The 14,941-nt window shown below is 46.5% G+C and overlaps 1 protein-coding gene across 3 annotated transcripts in view; it reads left to right on the top strand.

Moving 5' to 3' along the window:
• PLCH2 (phospholipase C eta 2) overlaps nucleotides 1-14,941 on the top strand; it is a 326,994-nt gene that overhangs the window by 48,477 nt on the left and 263,576 nt on the right. Inside the window, exon 1 of one of the 3 annotated variants that reach the window (XM_081201390.1) lies at nucleotides 12,540-12,957. The exons of the other annotated variants lie outside the window; for them this stretch is intronic. Coding sequence (XP_081057516.1) covers nucleotides 12,927-12,957 — 31 coding nt within the window. The 5' untranslated portion in view covers nucleotides 12,540-12,926. Of the gene's footprint in view, nucleotides 1-12,539; nucleotides 12,958-14,941 lie in introns of those variants that run through there. 3 annotated transcript variants of the gene reach the window in all.

The raw sequence follows: 14,941 nt of genomic DNA, 5'->3' as shown, positions 1-14,941 counted from the left end.
ATTATATTTTGACGCATCGTGTTTATGTTGGTTGAAAGAATGGATTTTAATAATAATAATAATAATAATAATAATAATAATAATAATAATAATAATAATAATAATAATAATAATATAATTAACATCCGACCCATCTGGCTGGGTTTCCCCAGCCGCTCTGGGCGGCTTCCAACAAAGATTAAAAAGACATTAAAACATCAGTCATTAAAAACTTCCCTAAAGAGAACAGCCATTTGTTACACCTTGAAGGGCACAATCTAAAATTTGTATGGCATGTGTGCCTGTGGTACAGGAAGGCTAGGATATATAAGAGCTTTTTAAACCACATAATCAGGAAAAATCTTTATAGGGTATGGGAAAAATATAAAAACCTATTAGAAAGGAAAGATGTGGCTGTCACCAACAGAAGCATTGGCAAGGAAAAAAATTAACATACAGACAAACGTTAGACAAGGAGTACTTATAGAGACTTGCTAAAAGTCACTGGGGAGGTTTACAGACTGAAAGAGTATGGAGAGATAAAAGATCAAGTGACAGATTGGTTAAGTTATAATCAGTTGAGTGCAATATTTAAGCTAGATAAAAAACATGGATTTGCGGAATAAAATTCGCAGTTTGAAATGGTGTTACAGTCATACCTCGGGTTGAATGTGCTTTGGGATGAGTGCGTTCGAGTTGTGCTCCGTGGCAACCCGGAAGTAACGGAGTGCGTTACTTCCGGGTTTCGCCGCCTGCGCATGCACAGACGCTCAAAATGACGTCACATGCCTGCGCAGAAACGGCGAAAAGCGATGCGCACGTGCGCAGACGTGCCATCACTGGTTACGTTTGCTTCTAGATGCTAACGGGGCTCCGGAACGGATCCCGTTCGCATCTAGAGGTACCACTGTATTAGGATCCAGGATTAAAATATTATCTAAAATGTATAATTTATTACTTGAGTGGGGCACAATGGAGGAAATGGTAAAATCATCAATGATAAGTTGGGTCAGGGACGTTGGATACAATACTGATTTTGCAGTATGGGAACAACTGTGGAAAGTGACTATAAAGTTTACAGCATGCTACATGTTAAGAGAAAACTTTATGAAGATGCAGCATAGGTGGTATTTGACAGCTTAGCAAAAATAGCTTAGCAAAAATGTAAAACTCAATAAAAGGTAATTGTTGGAAATGCAAGACAGTAGAGGGTACCTTCTACCACATGTGGTGGTCGTGTAGCATAATTAAAAATTATTGGGAAATGATCCATAATGAACTTTGATGATGGAATGATCCATAATGTTTAAGAAATCCTTTCCTAAAAACCCAGAAGCCTTGTTGTTGGGGTTAATAACAGCAGAAGTCACCAAAAAAGAAAGAAATCTGTTCCTATATGCGACAACAGCTGCCCATATGATATTAGCACAAAAAGGGAAAACAGATTAGGTACTGACAAAAGAGGAATGGCACATTAAATTATTAGACTATGCAGAGTTAGCAGGGATGACAACTAGAATAAGAAATCAAAATGACGAAGGATATAAGGATACTGTTTATTGAATATATGGATAAGTATTATAAGCAAACAATCAGCTTAGCAGAATGGTGAGATTTTCAGCAGTGTAAGAAATAATGAAAGTTTATAAAAGTAGTTGCGATAGATGGGGTGAACCAAGGAAACGCAAGAAAAAGAGGAGAAAAGAGGAAACATGGAAGGATGGAATGGGAAGTCAGGTAAGGAATAATATCTGAATTTATGCATATTCTTTGATATCTTAGAATTGCCACCTTTAATTTGTTTCAGAGGTTCTTTTCTGTTTGCACTGTCTTTGTTAATGTTTTGCTGATACGAAATTCATTAGAAATAATATTTTTAAAAAAATTCAAGTCCAGGTGCTACATATTTTCTTCCAGGCCAGCTGGTGGATTTAAATTGTTGTCTTAGTTCAAAAACCCTTTCCAGAATAAATCAATTGGGTGCTTCCCTGCTGCATCGCAATGTCTGACAGCACTCTGCCTGTCTGCAAGGTGTGCACCAAAGCAGTGCCCTGACAGCTCACTGATTTTTATCAGCAAGGGCTCAGAAGTCCTTACCTGCACCTCAGCTCAGGTGCGCATTCCAACCCATATGGAGACTCCAGACAGCAGGGTCAGGAGGAGGAGGCAGTGCTCTTCCAAGCTGTGCTCCTGCCCAAGTTCTTCCTTCCTTCCTTGAATGCTCATATGCACTACAAGTGGTTTCTGGCTTCTGCCTCTTCCACCAAGAATTGAGCTATATCGTACAAAGGAGACTGACAGGCAGTGGAAGCCTCTCATGTGCGAAACTCTCCAAGGATGCTGACATCGCCTTTATTTCTTACAATTATATCCCGCCTTTCCTCCAAGGAGCTCAACATACTTCTCCCCACACCTTTTTATCCTCACAACAACCCTGCGAGGTAGGTTAGGCTGAGAGGGCAGTGACTGGCTGAAGGCCACTGTCAGATGCTGCTGGTGGCTGCTCGTGAGTAACCAGTCAGGACTCTGACCTGTCTTTTACAGGTTTTATTGTGGAATCTATTTACAGTGCAGATCTACAAAGTTCATGTCTGTCTTAGTCACTTGCAGAATCCAGGAGTGGCCCCTTCCGGCTTCTCCCTGAACATAAGAACTTCAGCACCCCAAGCCTCCTCCTCCCCTCCTTGCGTTTCATCCCTCCGTGCAAGCTGGGCGACGGAAGTGGCGTGCGTCCCTCCTGGCCAGCCTGGCGAAGCGAGGTGCTGGGGCTCTCAGCAGCATCCTCGGGCCCTTCCCTCACTTGGCTGGCCCCTTCCCTCTCTTCTCTTTTCCCATCGCTGGAAGAGGAACTGCTCCACAGGAGTTTCGGAGGCTCTCTGTATCCCAGTGGCCCCCCTGCCTCCCCCCCTCTTCTGATGGCAGTTCCCTGACAGTTAGGCTGAGAGGGAACTGGCTGAAGGCCACTCAGAGCCAGTGTGGTGTACTGGTTAAGAGTGGTAGTCTCGTAATCTGGGGAACCGGGTTCGCGTCCCCGCTCCTCCACATGCAGCTGCTGGGTGACCTTGGGCCAGTCACACTTCTCTGAAGTCTCTCAGCCCCACTCACCTCACAGAGTGTTTGTTGTGGGGGAGGAAGGGAAAGGAGATTGTTAGCCGCTTTGAGACTCCTGAAGGGGAGTGAAAGGCGGGATATCAAATCCAAACTCCTCCTCCTCTTCTTCTTCTTCTTCTTCTTCTTCTTCTTCTTCTTCTTCAGTGAGATTCATGGCTGAGTGGGGATTTGAACCCTGGTCTCCCAGGTCAGTGTCCAGCACTCTTAACCACTAGACCAGGGGTGGCCAACTCCCAAGAGATTGCGATCTACTCACAGAGTTAAAAACTGGCAGTGATCTACTCCATTTTGGGGGGTTCAGGTCAAAGTTGTTGAGTTTTTAGGAAGGAAGGCCCTGTTTTGGGGCTCCAGGTCAAAGTTGTTGTTGAGCTTTTTTTAGGGGAGCCAAAGTTATTGAGCTTCTTTGGGAGGAGCCCGTGATCTGCCAGTGATCTACCACAAACGCCCAGTGCTCTACCAGTTGTTGTTGTTTAGTCGCTTAGTCGTGTCCGACTCTTCGTGACCCCATGGACCAGAGCACTGCAGGCACTCCTGTCTTTCACTGCCTCCCGCAGTTTGGTCAGACTCATGCTGGTAGCTTCGAGAACACTGTCCAACCATCTCGTCCTCTGTCGTCCCCTTCTCCTTGTGCCCTCCATCTTTCCCAGCACCAGGGTCTTTTCCAGGGAGTCGAGTCTTCTCATGAGGTGGCCAAAGTATTGGAGCCTCAGCTTCAGGATCTGTCCTTCCAGTGAGCACTCAGGGCTGATTTCCTTAAGAATGGAGAGGTTTGATCTTTTTGCAGTCCATGGGACTCTCAAGAGTCTCCTCCAGCACCATAATTCAAAAGCATCAATTCTTCGGCGATCAGCCTTCTTTATGGTCCAGCTCTCACTTCCATAAATCACTACTGGGAAAACCATGGCTTTAACTATACAGACCTTTGTTGGTAAGGTGATGTCTCTGCTTTGCTCTACCAGTAGATCACAATCTACCTGTTGGACATGCCTGCACTAGACCATACTGGCTCTTGTAGCTGCCAAGTTATTCTCATGGCAGAACGGGGGATATTAGACTCTCTCATATCCAAACAATCTTGCACTCAAACACACTTATCCGAAAGGTCCTCTTTCTTTCTTATTGGCAGTTTCTATGGTTATTAGCAGCTTGAAGGGTTTGTTGAGCAAGAGTGACAGTAACTGGTTGCATGGGGTGCCATTAAAGCACCATAAACCATTAGGAAGCTCTTAAGGCATTGGGATGCCTGACGTGTGTGTGTAAGTCTGCATGCATGCGTGTAGCTGACAAGCTGCAATATGTATATATGTATACATTAATGTCAGTGGAGCAGTAATGGGTCTCCCGCAACAGGAGATTAAATTCTCTCCACATTTGCTGTGCTTTGGTTAATGTAATTGAGCAATTGATTAGTGTCTATGTATAGGCTGTAATTTATTTGGTACACTTTGAAATTTAGTCAAGTACATTTAGGAATGCTCTCTATTAATCAGTTCCCACGAACGGATGTGGTGGCGAGGAAGGAGAAAGGTACGAAGTGGAATTTTGAACACCGGGAAAAGCTATTGGATGTGTAGCAAGTCCATTGCTGAATATTCATAGAGGCAAGGCTGTTTTTGTCCAATAGTAGTCAAGAAATTGCTTCTGATCTGAGTGTATTCTATAGTTTCCAAGATAGTGTTCTGCTTTGATTTTAATTTGCTACTGAGCAAATCAACCCTAACTACAGGCAGCCGGCAGTTACCCCTATTCCAAATTATGTTCAGGAGCCTGACAGAGAGAAAACAAGCCTTTAAAACAGAATTGTATCAATTTTCTTACCAGTGTAGTTTTCGCTGTGTTGTTAGGTCCTGAGGCTGAGCTGAAAGGGGTTTGAGAGTGGCATACCACTCCCTCTGCCCTTCCCCACCCCCTTTTCCAGGACTTGCCTCAGCTAATCTGGAATGGGGGCCTTACCCCAGTGTATCTTCAGCTAAGCTGGAATCACAGAAGGCACCCTGCGGATCATCTAGTCCAGCCCCCTGCAAAGCAGGAAACTTTTTGCCCAACGTAGGGCTTGAACCCATGACTCTGAGATTAAGAGTCTCGTGCTCTACCAACTGAGCTATCTTGCTCAGCTGGAGATACACCTCTTGCAAACTTGCAAATCCTAGAAGATCTTGGGTACGGATTGCGCGGTGAAGTCTTGTATCTTTCAGACTCTTTTCAACCCAAAGAGGAACTGCCCAACAATTCTTTTTATTTGTGTCATAGAGTTGTGTTTTGTTTTTATTTTGTTTTGGGAAACTTCATTAAACATTGCTTGTGTTTTTATGTAAACAGGGACCTTTTACCGTATTAAGCAGCATAAAAATTTAAAAATAAACTAGAAAGTAAATAAATAAATAAATAAGGCAGCTCCTTGTTTCATCTACCTTTGTGATGAATGACGATTGGCACAAGCCTGGCCCAGGGGAAAGTCTTTCCAGGATAGAAAAGGCCGTTGGTGAACGAGTGATCCTTTGAGACCCTGGCTTTTGTTCAATACAGCACAGATTTTGTTGGGGGAAAAAGAGAGGAGGGCTGAGAGAGATAGAAAACACTATTTACTAGAGTTTAAATGTAAATTAGGGACCAGTCTATGTCACAAGGCAGATTTGCTAAGAATAGCTTGGTTATAGCTGCATTCGGCGACTTTATGGGGCTAAATTCACCAGAACTATCAGTAGACACGAATAATTCATGCAAGAGGCACTGTATGAGAGAGGAAAAGCAAAAGGGTGGCTCTCACTGTTTAATGTTTCTAAATATTGTATTGTTTTGCCAGTAGACTTGATTGACAGACTTATTCACATTTAATGACCAAGATCTTCACAACTCCTTAGAGATAACGATAGCTGAGCAGAAATTTGTCAGGGAGTAACAACCTTTCCTCATTCAGTCATGTTACAGGATAACCCATGTAATGGACCTGAGAATCATCACAGGCTTTCTCCCAGCCCGGCTGCCTTGTGAAGCATCATGCATATTGAGGCTGCAGTAAAAATTAAGGGCTTGTTTCAAAGTTTGTGAGCTGACTTGCCCCGGGTTAGGGGGTGCAAATTACTTGCCTTGCCCCGGGTGCTGACAACCCACGCTACGCCGCTGCTACCCTCTGAGCAGCAGCAAACAAGCTTGCTCTATCTTCCACATGACAGCCCTTCAGATATTTGAAGATGGCTGGTACGCGGGTGGCGCTGTGGGTTAAACCACAGAGCCTAGGACTTGCCGATCAGAAGGTTGGTGGTTCGAATCCCTGTGACGGGGTGAGCTCCCGTTGCTCGGTCCCTGCTCCTGCCAACCTAGCAGTTCAAAAGCACGTCAAAGTGCAAGTAGATAAATAGGTACCGCTCTGGCGGGAAGGTAAACAGCATTTCCGTGCGCTGCTCTGGTTCGCCAGAAGCGGCTTAGTCATGCCGGCTACATGACCCGGAAACTGTACGCCGCCTCCCTCGGCCAATAAAGCAAGATGAGTGCCGCAATCCCAGAGTCAGTCATGACTTGACCTAATGGTCAGGGGTCCCTTTACCTTTACCTTATCCTATCATCACTCAGTCCCCTCTTCAGCCTAAACATACTTGGCACCCTCAACCGTTCCTCATAAGGCTTGGTTTCCAGGCCCTTGATCATCTTGGTCGCCCTCCTCTGCACACCTTCCAGCTTGTCAATGCTGTTCTTAAACTGCGGTGCCTGGAACTGGACACAGTACTCCAAGTGGGGTCTGTCCAAGGCAGAATTACGTCCTTTGATCTGGACACTGTATTTCTGTTGATGCAGCTACATCATATTGTTGAATCCTCACAGTTGGTGGGTAGAGGGACAGAGAGAGTGGACAGGTGTGCTCCCTGGATAACTTTAGTATAGTTTTTGAGCTATGGGCTCTAGCGGGGGTAGGCGAACCTTTCAGTTTTGCATTCTCCCAGTTTCTCATTATTCCGGTCTTAAGTTTTCCCCATTTCTACATCAGTTTGGAATTAAAGAAAGAAAAGTCCTCATGAAAACCCAGCAGCAAGCATCTCACTCTTACTCTTTCTATCTGTATATCTCCCCTTACCTCCTGAGTGTTCAAGGATGCTCTTGAAAACAAACAAACCACTTTCTATCTCTTGGTAACACTTTTTCTGCTGTGCGGTTTTATGGAGAATTGCAGGAGGGGGGAAAATGGGTCAAGAAGAGAAACAGATTGTCCTGCCCAGCCATTTCGCTCAGGGGAGAAGCAGCATTGAGAGCAGGAGAGCGAGAGAGCATTGGATTAAGCACAAACCATTGGAGAAAAGAGGAAGCTCCCTCTCTTTCAAAAAACAACAACCAACCAACCTATGAGTAAAAAACCCCAATCATTTATTTTAGCAGAGAAATGCCTATTGAAAGCATCAAAGAGAAACGGAAGCTGCTGCATAGGAAGTTGCTTTATAGTGAATCAGACCACTGGTCCATTGAGCTCGGTATTGTCTATGTACACAGATTGGCACTGGCTCCCTAAGATGCTGGCAGGAGTCTTCCCCAGATGGTCTCCAGCCCTACCTGGAGACCTTCTGCATGCAAAGCATGAGACGCAACCTTTATTTGAGGACCTAAGAGTCATGTGGAGGGACGCAGGTGGCTCTGTGGGTTAAACCACAGAGCCTGGGACTTGCCGATCAGAAGGTCAGCGGTTCGAATCCCCGCGACGGGGTGAGCTCCTGTTGCTCGGTCCCTGCTTCTGCCAACCTAGCAGTTCGAAAGCATGTCAAAGTGCAAGTAGATAAATAGGTGCCACTCTGGCGGGAAGGTAAACGGCGTTTCTGTGTGCTGCTCTGGTTTGCCAGAAGCGGCTTAGTCATGCTGGCCACATGATCCGGAAGCTGTATGCTGGCTCCCTCGGCCAATAAAGCGAAATGAGCGTCACAACCCCAGAGTCGGTCACAACTGGACCAAATGGTCAGGGGTCCCTTTACCTTTAAGATTCATGCAGTGGCGTAGCGTGGGGGGTGCCAGGGGTGCCGGCCGCACCGGGCGCAACATCTGGGGGGGCGCGAGTCCAGAGGGAAGGGACAAGCAATCGAGGCTTGTTTGGGGTGGGGGGTCGTCGTCTCCATTTGGCCGGCCCCCCTCGAGAAAGCGGGAAACTCTCCAAGGCGCAGCACGCTGTCGGTGGAGGGAAAAGAGCCGCACAGCAGCAGCAGCAGCAAAGCCGGGAGGAGGAGGAGGTGGAGGCGCCGCCTGCCGCAGGATCCGATCCAAGCCTGCTAATCGCTTGCACAGATAGATATGCACAGCTTGCTGGGAATTAAGCGGCTCAAAGAGGCAAAGGAAGAGGTGGAGCCGCTGGCCCGGCCAGGAGGAAGCTGGAAAGAGCAGCGGGCCTGGGCGCGGCGAGGTTGGGTAGGTGCGCCCTGGCTGGCTACCCGCCTCCCGGGCTCAGTGCCTCCATGACCCCTCCAGCGGCGATGGGAGAAGATGGGGGGGGGGAGTCTGGAGCAGCCCCGGCTGGCCTGCTCCTGCTTCTCCCCCACCTCCTTCCCGTTGCCGGCGCCTTGATCTCATCCGGATCAGGGACGAAACACGCCCATCCTTCGCTACTCCTTGTCGGGTCACTGCTTCATTTCTCCAGGGAGAGAGAGAGAGGAGAGGAGAGGTGCTGGGGATTGCCAAGCGCGCGTGACACAAAGGGCCTGCCCATGCGCAGGCTGAGCTCCATGTGGCGGGGGCGGAGGGAGGCGCTCTGCACATGCTTAGGAGGCGCTCGCGAGTGGCGTAGCGTGGGGGTGCAGGGGGGCCGGCTGCACTGGGGGCAACATCTGGGGGTTAGGGTTAGGGGGAGCAAATCCACGGGTTAGGGGGTACAAATCCATGGGTTAGGGGGCGCAAATTACTTGCCTTGCCCCGGGTGCTGACAACCCACGCTACGCCACTGGATTCATGTGGAGCAGGGGCAGGCTGGAACTACCACATCTTTGTGCACCCAGAACAGGATTGTTTCCCACAATCTCTGATCCTTATGGACCACATAAGGAACTTGCCTTATCCTGAGTCAGACCACTGGTCTACCTAGCTCAGTACTGACCAACAGAGAGGGCTTCTCCAGGGTCTCAGAGGGGGATCTTTCCTACCTTGAGATGCTGGAGATGGAGCCTGGGACCTTTTACATGCAAATGCATCTCGAAAAAGGGCTGCTGCTCAGTGCTTTGCATGCAGGAGGTCCCAAATTCAGTCCCCAACGTCTCCAGGCAGCGCTGGGAGCGACCACTGCCTGAACCCCTGGAGAGCCAATGCCAGTCTGTGTAGACAACACAACATCTCCTGTCACCTGTCAAGGAAAGCTCCCCATTGTTAGCCAGCTCTGGACATATTGCTAAAGTTATCAGCAAGCCTCCTGTTACAGCATTTCACCAGCTTCCAGATCTATGCAAACTATCAATGAGAGCTGTAATTAAGCCATCTCTTAGCCATCCAGGATCTCATCCTTGTAACTGCAAATGTTGTGTCTCCTGTGTGTATCACATAGAGGCGGTAACTTTCAAAACCAACTGGCCAGGTGGAACATACTACATCAAACAGAACTTCACCTGCAGATCCTGCAGTGTAATCTATATCACTGAGCGCAAAGCCCACCTTTCCAGAGTGCATAGGTAAAACTGCAACAGACCTACGCACACGCTTCAGAGACCACAAATGTGAAATTCCGACCAAAAAAACCTGGAGTTGCTAAACACTTCAGTTCTGAGAATCACAGTCTGACGGACTTATCGATTATTGCTACGAAGATGCCAACAGGTCCAACAGTGTTAGCAAAGAGAGAGAATTTCTGGATATACACACTGGGCTCATTTACAGTGCATGGCCTCAACCAGCCTCACTTAACTTCAGCCCTTCTCAACATTTTATCCCTAAAGCTCTACAGCTTCCACCTTGGAAACAACATCAGTTCATTTTTATCAAAGCAACTGACGAAGGCAGGCACCAAAATGTTTTGCCCACATAATATATTTTTTAAAAACCCTCTGTTTTAGTGATCAGCTGAGTCCTAAACGAGAACCCAGAGGAAGCTTCCATGACTAGCTTTCATAACTATCTGTTATTATTTATTCATTTATTTTCGGCAGGCTCATTTAAATATGTCTATGCAGTGTACAAGACCTCATTTAAAACCAAAGCAATGTAACAAGTAAAATCAAAGCAAAACACATCAAAAGAAACACAAGCACAGAATGGGTCATCTGACCAAGAAGGTTATAAAAAAAAGTAAATTGTTTTCAGAAGCAGGGTTGATGAAATAACCAAGCCCTTAAGTTGGTGCCTAAAACACATTACAGATTACGCTAACTTGATTTCATGAGGCAGGGAGTTCCATAGCCCTGGCACCACCACACTAAATGCACAATCTCTAGCTGAGGACAGTTTGACACTGCTAGGCAGGAGGGAGCGTATACAGTGGTACCTCCAGTTGCGGACGGGATCCATTCCGGAGCTCTGGTAGGATCATGAGGTTTCCACATCTGGAAGTGCCTGTTCTGTGCATGCGCACGGTGTGTAGCGAGCTTCTGTGCATGTGCGAGTGGCAAAACCCGGAAAAACACTAGCAGATTTGCCGCTTTTGCAACCCAAAGTTTATGTTGCCCAAGGGTAACGTAAGCCGAGGTTCTACTGTAAAAGGATCTTTTAAGAACCCTGGCCCCAGGCTGCTCAGGGGTTTATAAGACTAGTAGTAAGACCGTGAGGATAATTCAGTAGTGTGCAGGCAGAAAATGCAGCTCCCTCAACACAGGTGTGGTATGTTGTCAGTAGCCAATGCCTCCCCCTCTTCAATACCTTTACAATCGTTGTTATAAATCAAAGAGTCTTCGAGAAGGAGCTCACTATTGCCTCCTTCAGAGCATCAGGAATCTCCTCATCATGCAGTGATGCATTAATCACACTGTGGACCCACCTAGCCATGCCACCTTTGCTAGCTTTTATGATCCAAGATGGACAATGATCAATGGGGCAGGTAGTCTGGTTGAATTGCTGCAAGAACCTTTTATCCTGTGCATTTTAGATTTCAGGCAGCATCATTCCTCTAGAAGCCAGGAAGATCACAAAGACTAAGGGGGAGTGTTTTGGTTCCAATCTCTGCCTTGTTTTTATTCCGAAGGAAAAAATATTTTTACGAGCAGATGCTTATGAGACAAAAAAGAAAAGAAGACGAAAACCCACCTAATATTAGATCAGTGAATGTTTGTTTGTCGATTCAGTTTAAACTGCTTGGTTTCATTCCAGCAATAATTGTTTTCTAATTTGTTCACTTAAGGAGACAACAGAAGTCTTCTCTGCTGGGGTGTCATTCCTAAAATGCAGATGTGGAGATGTACACTTGACAATTGGCACACCGGTTCCCAGTACCCACAGTGGGAGTTGTGGGCAGAGATGCATAGAATCATGGAAACACAGAATCCTAGAGTTGGAAGGAATCCTGGGGATCATCTAGTCCAACCCTCTGCAACGCAGGAATATGCAGTTGACTCATACGGGGATTGAACCTGCAACCTTGGCATTATCAGCACCACACTCTAACCAACTGACCTATCCAGGCTTCCAGAGTTCTTCCAAACCCCCACTCCAGGGGCTCTGGGTGAAATTGGCCTTTATCCTGATGCAATGGGGCTCTTCTTAAATTCTTAGGGGGTTAAGCATTTGCTCTGCTTGATGACACCTCTCTGTGTTAATTATGTGATTTAAAAAGAAGCCCCTCAAGTCCCTGTTTTATGGACAGAGGTATGGCAAGTGTAACTCTCTGGACAGGCTGTCAGGATCACCAGCCACAGGCCTTCCTGGAGATAGGCAGCACTGGGTGTTGAAATTTTGCGCCCCCATAACAATTTGGCAGGGGAGCGGGTGGCGCTGTGGGTTAAACCACAGAGCCTAGGGCTTGCCAATCAGAAGGTCGGCGGTTCGAATCCCCGTGACGGGGTGAGCTCCTGTTGCTCGGTCCCTGCTCCTGCCAACCTAGCAGTTCAAAAGCACGTCAAAGTGCAAGTAGATAAATAGGTACCGCTCCGGCAGGAAGGTAAACGGCGTTTCCATGTGCTGCTCTGGTTCGCCAGAAGCGGCTTAGTCATGCTGGCCACATGACCCGGAAGCTGTACGCCGGCTCCCTCGGCCAGTAAAGTGAGATGAGCACCACAACCCCAGAGTCGGTCACGACTGGACCTAATGATCAGGGGTCCCTTTACCTTTAACAATTTTGCACCTAGGGCAACCGCCCCCATGCTATGTCAACGATTGGAGGCTTTTAAACAGAGATTGGATGTCCATTTGTCAGAGGTTGTTTAGCTGTGATTCTTGCATTTCAGGGGGCTGGACTAGATGGCCCTTGGAATCTCTTGCAACCCTACATTTACATGATTCTGTGACCAATTGTCTAACTCAGTTCAAAGCAGCCTCCTATTCTCCTAGGGCTTTCATTCCCCGAGTGGCAGATTCTGATAACAACTCGCTGGGGCAAAGGAAGCATTTCTCTGCTCGGAAAGTGTTAATCAACACAACAAAATAAATATAGAAGAAGCCGAAATGTTTTTGCTGAGCCCCCACTCCCTCTGCTCCTCCAGTGCTGTGCATCGCAGAGACGCATGCAACATCAAGAGCGAGTGAGAGAAGGGGAGCTGACAGCGACTCCTCAGTGGCTGAGCTAATAAATGGGATGAAATTTAAACTACCTTCTCATACAGTGCTGACTCCCGAGCTCCAGCAAGGGAAAGTGAGCAAGCGAGCGAGGAAAAAAAGAGAGATAATGCCTGGAGTATTTATATTCTAATCTAGGCAATTGAACAACAACAACAAAGTCTTATCGCTATAAGAAGACAATGGATTTAGGAACCCTACCGCAGAAACACAGTAGGTGGATTTAATCTCTCTCATGGTAGATTTTCTGCAATTTCTTTTAAAGTGAGAAGGCTGCGAGTAAACTAGGGCAGACTTATTCTCCCTTGCTTTTGCCAAGGTTGATAGCTGTGGTTATTTATATATATGTATCTTGGGTAAAAAGTATGTGTGCATGTGTTTCTCTGCTCTGTTCAGTGACTCATGTTATCAAGATGTGAACCTCTTTGCCTGGAAAAATATGAAGCTTTCCCTCTTGATCAGAGATGAATAGTTCCTTTCCGAAGCAGGTTCCTCAGAACAAGGCTTGTGGTTTGGGGAGAGGTGTTTTGTTTTTGCTTTGTTTTGCTGATTGCTTTACGGAACATGTATCTCTGGTAAATCACATCCCATTCATAGCCAGAAAATAATGAAAGCAGAGTTCGAATACTGGGGCTTTGGAGTATGTGGGGAAGTAGAACTCATTCTCAGATTTGGGGCAGTGGTGGAATAGGTGCTGTCAAGGTAGCATCTCTCAAGCATGTTGTGCAAACTTTCCCCACAGGAGATGCAGCACTTGGGTTCCGAACAAGTATTGTGCCAAGGGATAATGTTGAAAGGATGTGTGCTTGCTTTTATAACAACTTCTGTTTCTGCTGCTGGGGATATATGATTTTGCGTTTGGGAGAGTCACTCAGATGAGATGACGTTATCTCCTGAGGTTTTCTGGTACAGATGATGGTGATGTTTTGTGACCATCGAGTTGTGCTTTTCCTACAATAAATTACTGTACACAGCCCACTTATGCAATAATGGATGCCTCAAATGTCTGACAGGCTTTATCTATCTGTTAATTTTTTTCTGGGCATGCATGTGGACGAGAGAGTGTTCGTGCGAGAGAAGTGTGTGTTATGCGACATGCACATACCAGGTGGAGGTGGCACCATCTTCACGCCTGCCAATTTTGTCTAGGATAAATCTTTCGTAGGCAGCTTGTAAAAAGCACCAGGCAGCATGATACAGTGTCTTAAGCCATCTTGGGTAGTCATAATTAGCAGCCAGAATGAATGACAGGTAAATTGCAGCTGCCACACAGATGGAACATATCTGGAGTGGGAGAAGAAGAGGTGCTGATGGCAGGCAGGCTTAGGGTGGCTTGTAAGAAAACGCAAGCTTATAGACCCCCTAAGGGCACATCTACAGCTAGGATTCGAAGGAGTGCAGAAGTGTCTTTGCACTTCTGCAGTGTGCATATGGAGAGACTCGTACAATAACAACCCTAGTACTCTTTCTGAAAAGAAGTATGGATTGAATCAAACTAAGCCCTACTCTGAGTAGACCCATTGAACTTAATGAACCTAATTTAGTCATGCCCCTGAACATCAAAGGGTGTACTCTGCATAGGGCTAATGCTGGATACAACCCTATAATTCTGTCCACACTTGTCACTGGAGTTTCACTCATAATAAAATTCAACTAAGTTCAGGTCTTCCTCTGGATTTGTTTGGGTTTTTTCGGGAGGCGACATTTAAGGGATTTTGACAAAAGTCAAAAGGGTTTTGGATAAGACGAATCCTTCTTTGGATGCAGGAGATGGTTGAATTGTATCACATTTGTACTTGTTGGCAGCCGTCTTTCTCGGGAGACAATTGGCGAAGTCTTTGTGGGTGAAGTCAAACCATTGGAGAGTTACAGCACCTGCAGAGCCTTTAGAGACCAATACAGGAGAGACATGTTTTGCTGCAGCTGGGGCAGTTGAAGGCGTCATGCTGCTGCAGGTGCACCATTTGTGTTTGTTCTTTCTGCACTCTCCCCAGCCATCATTCCTCCCTCTGGTCACTGCTGTGGATGCACAACCTGTATTGTTTCACACCCCTGCTTCAGTCCTTTCTTGCTTTAGCTATCTCAGAGTTACTTGTCACCAAGCAAGTAAACTTCTCCCTGTGCTATACCGCTTTAGACTCGTGTTAAGTGAATGATCCTTCATTGTTTTGTTTTTGTTTTTTTTTTAAAATGGAAT

Source organism: Podarcis bocagei (assembly GCF_964188305.1).
Source record: "Podarcis bocagei genome assembly, chromosome: 7".
Classification (NCBI taxonomy): Eukaryota; Metazoa; Chordata; class Lepidosauria; order Squamata; family Lacertidae; genus Podarcis; species Podarcis bocagei.
Note: the sequence above shows the minus strand (reverse complement) of the source record. Positions and strands in the feature narration are given on the sequence as shown.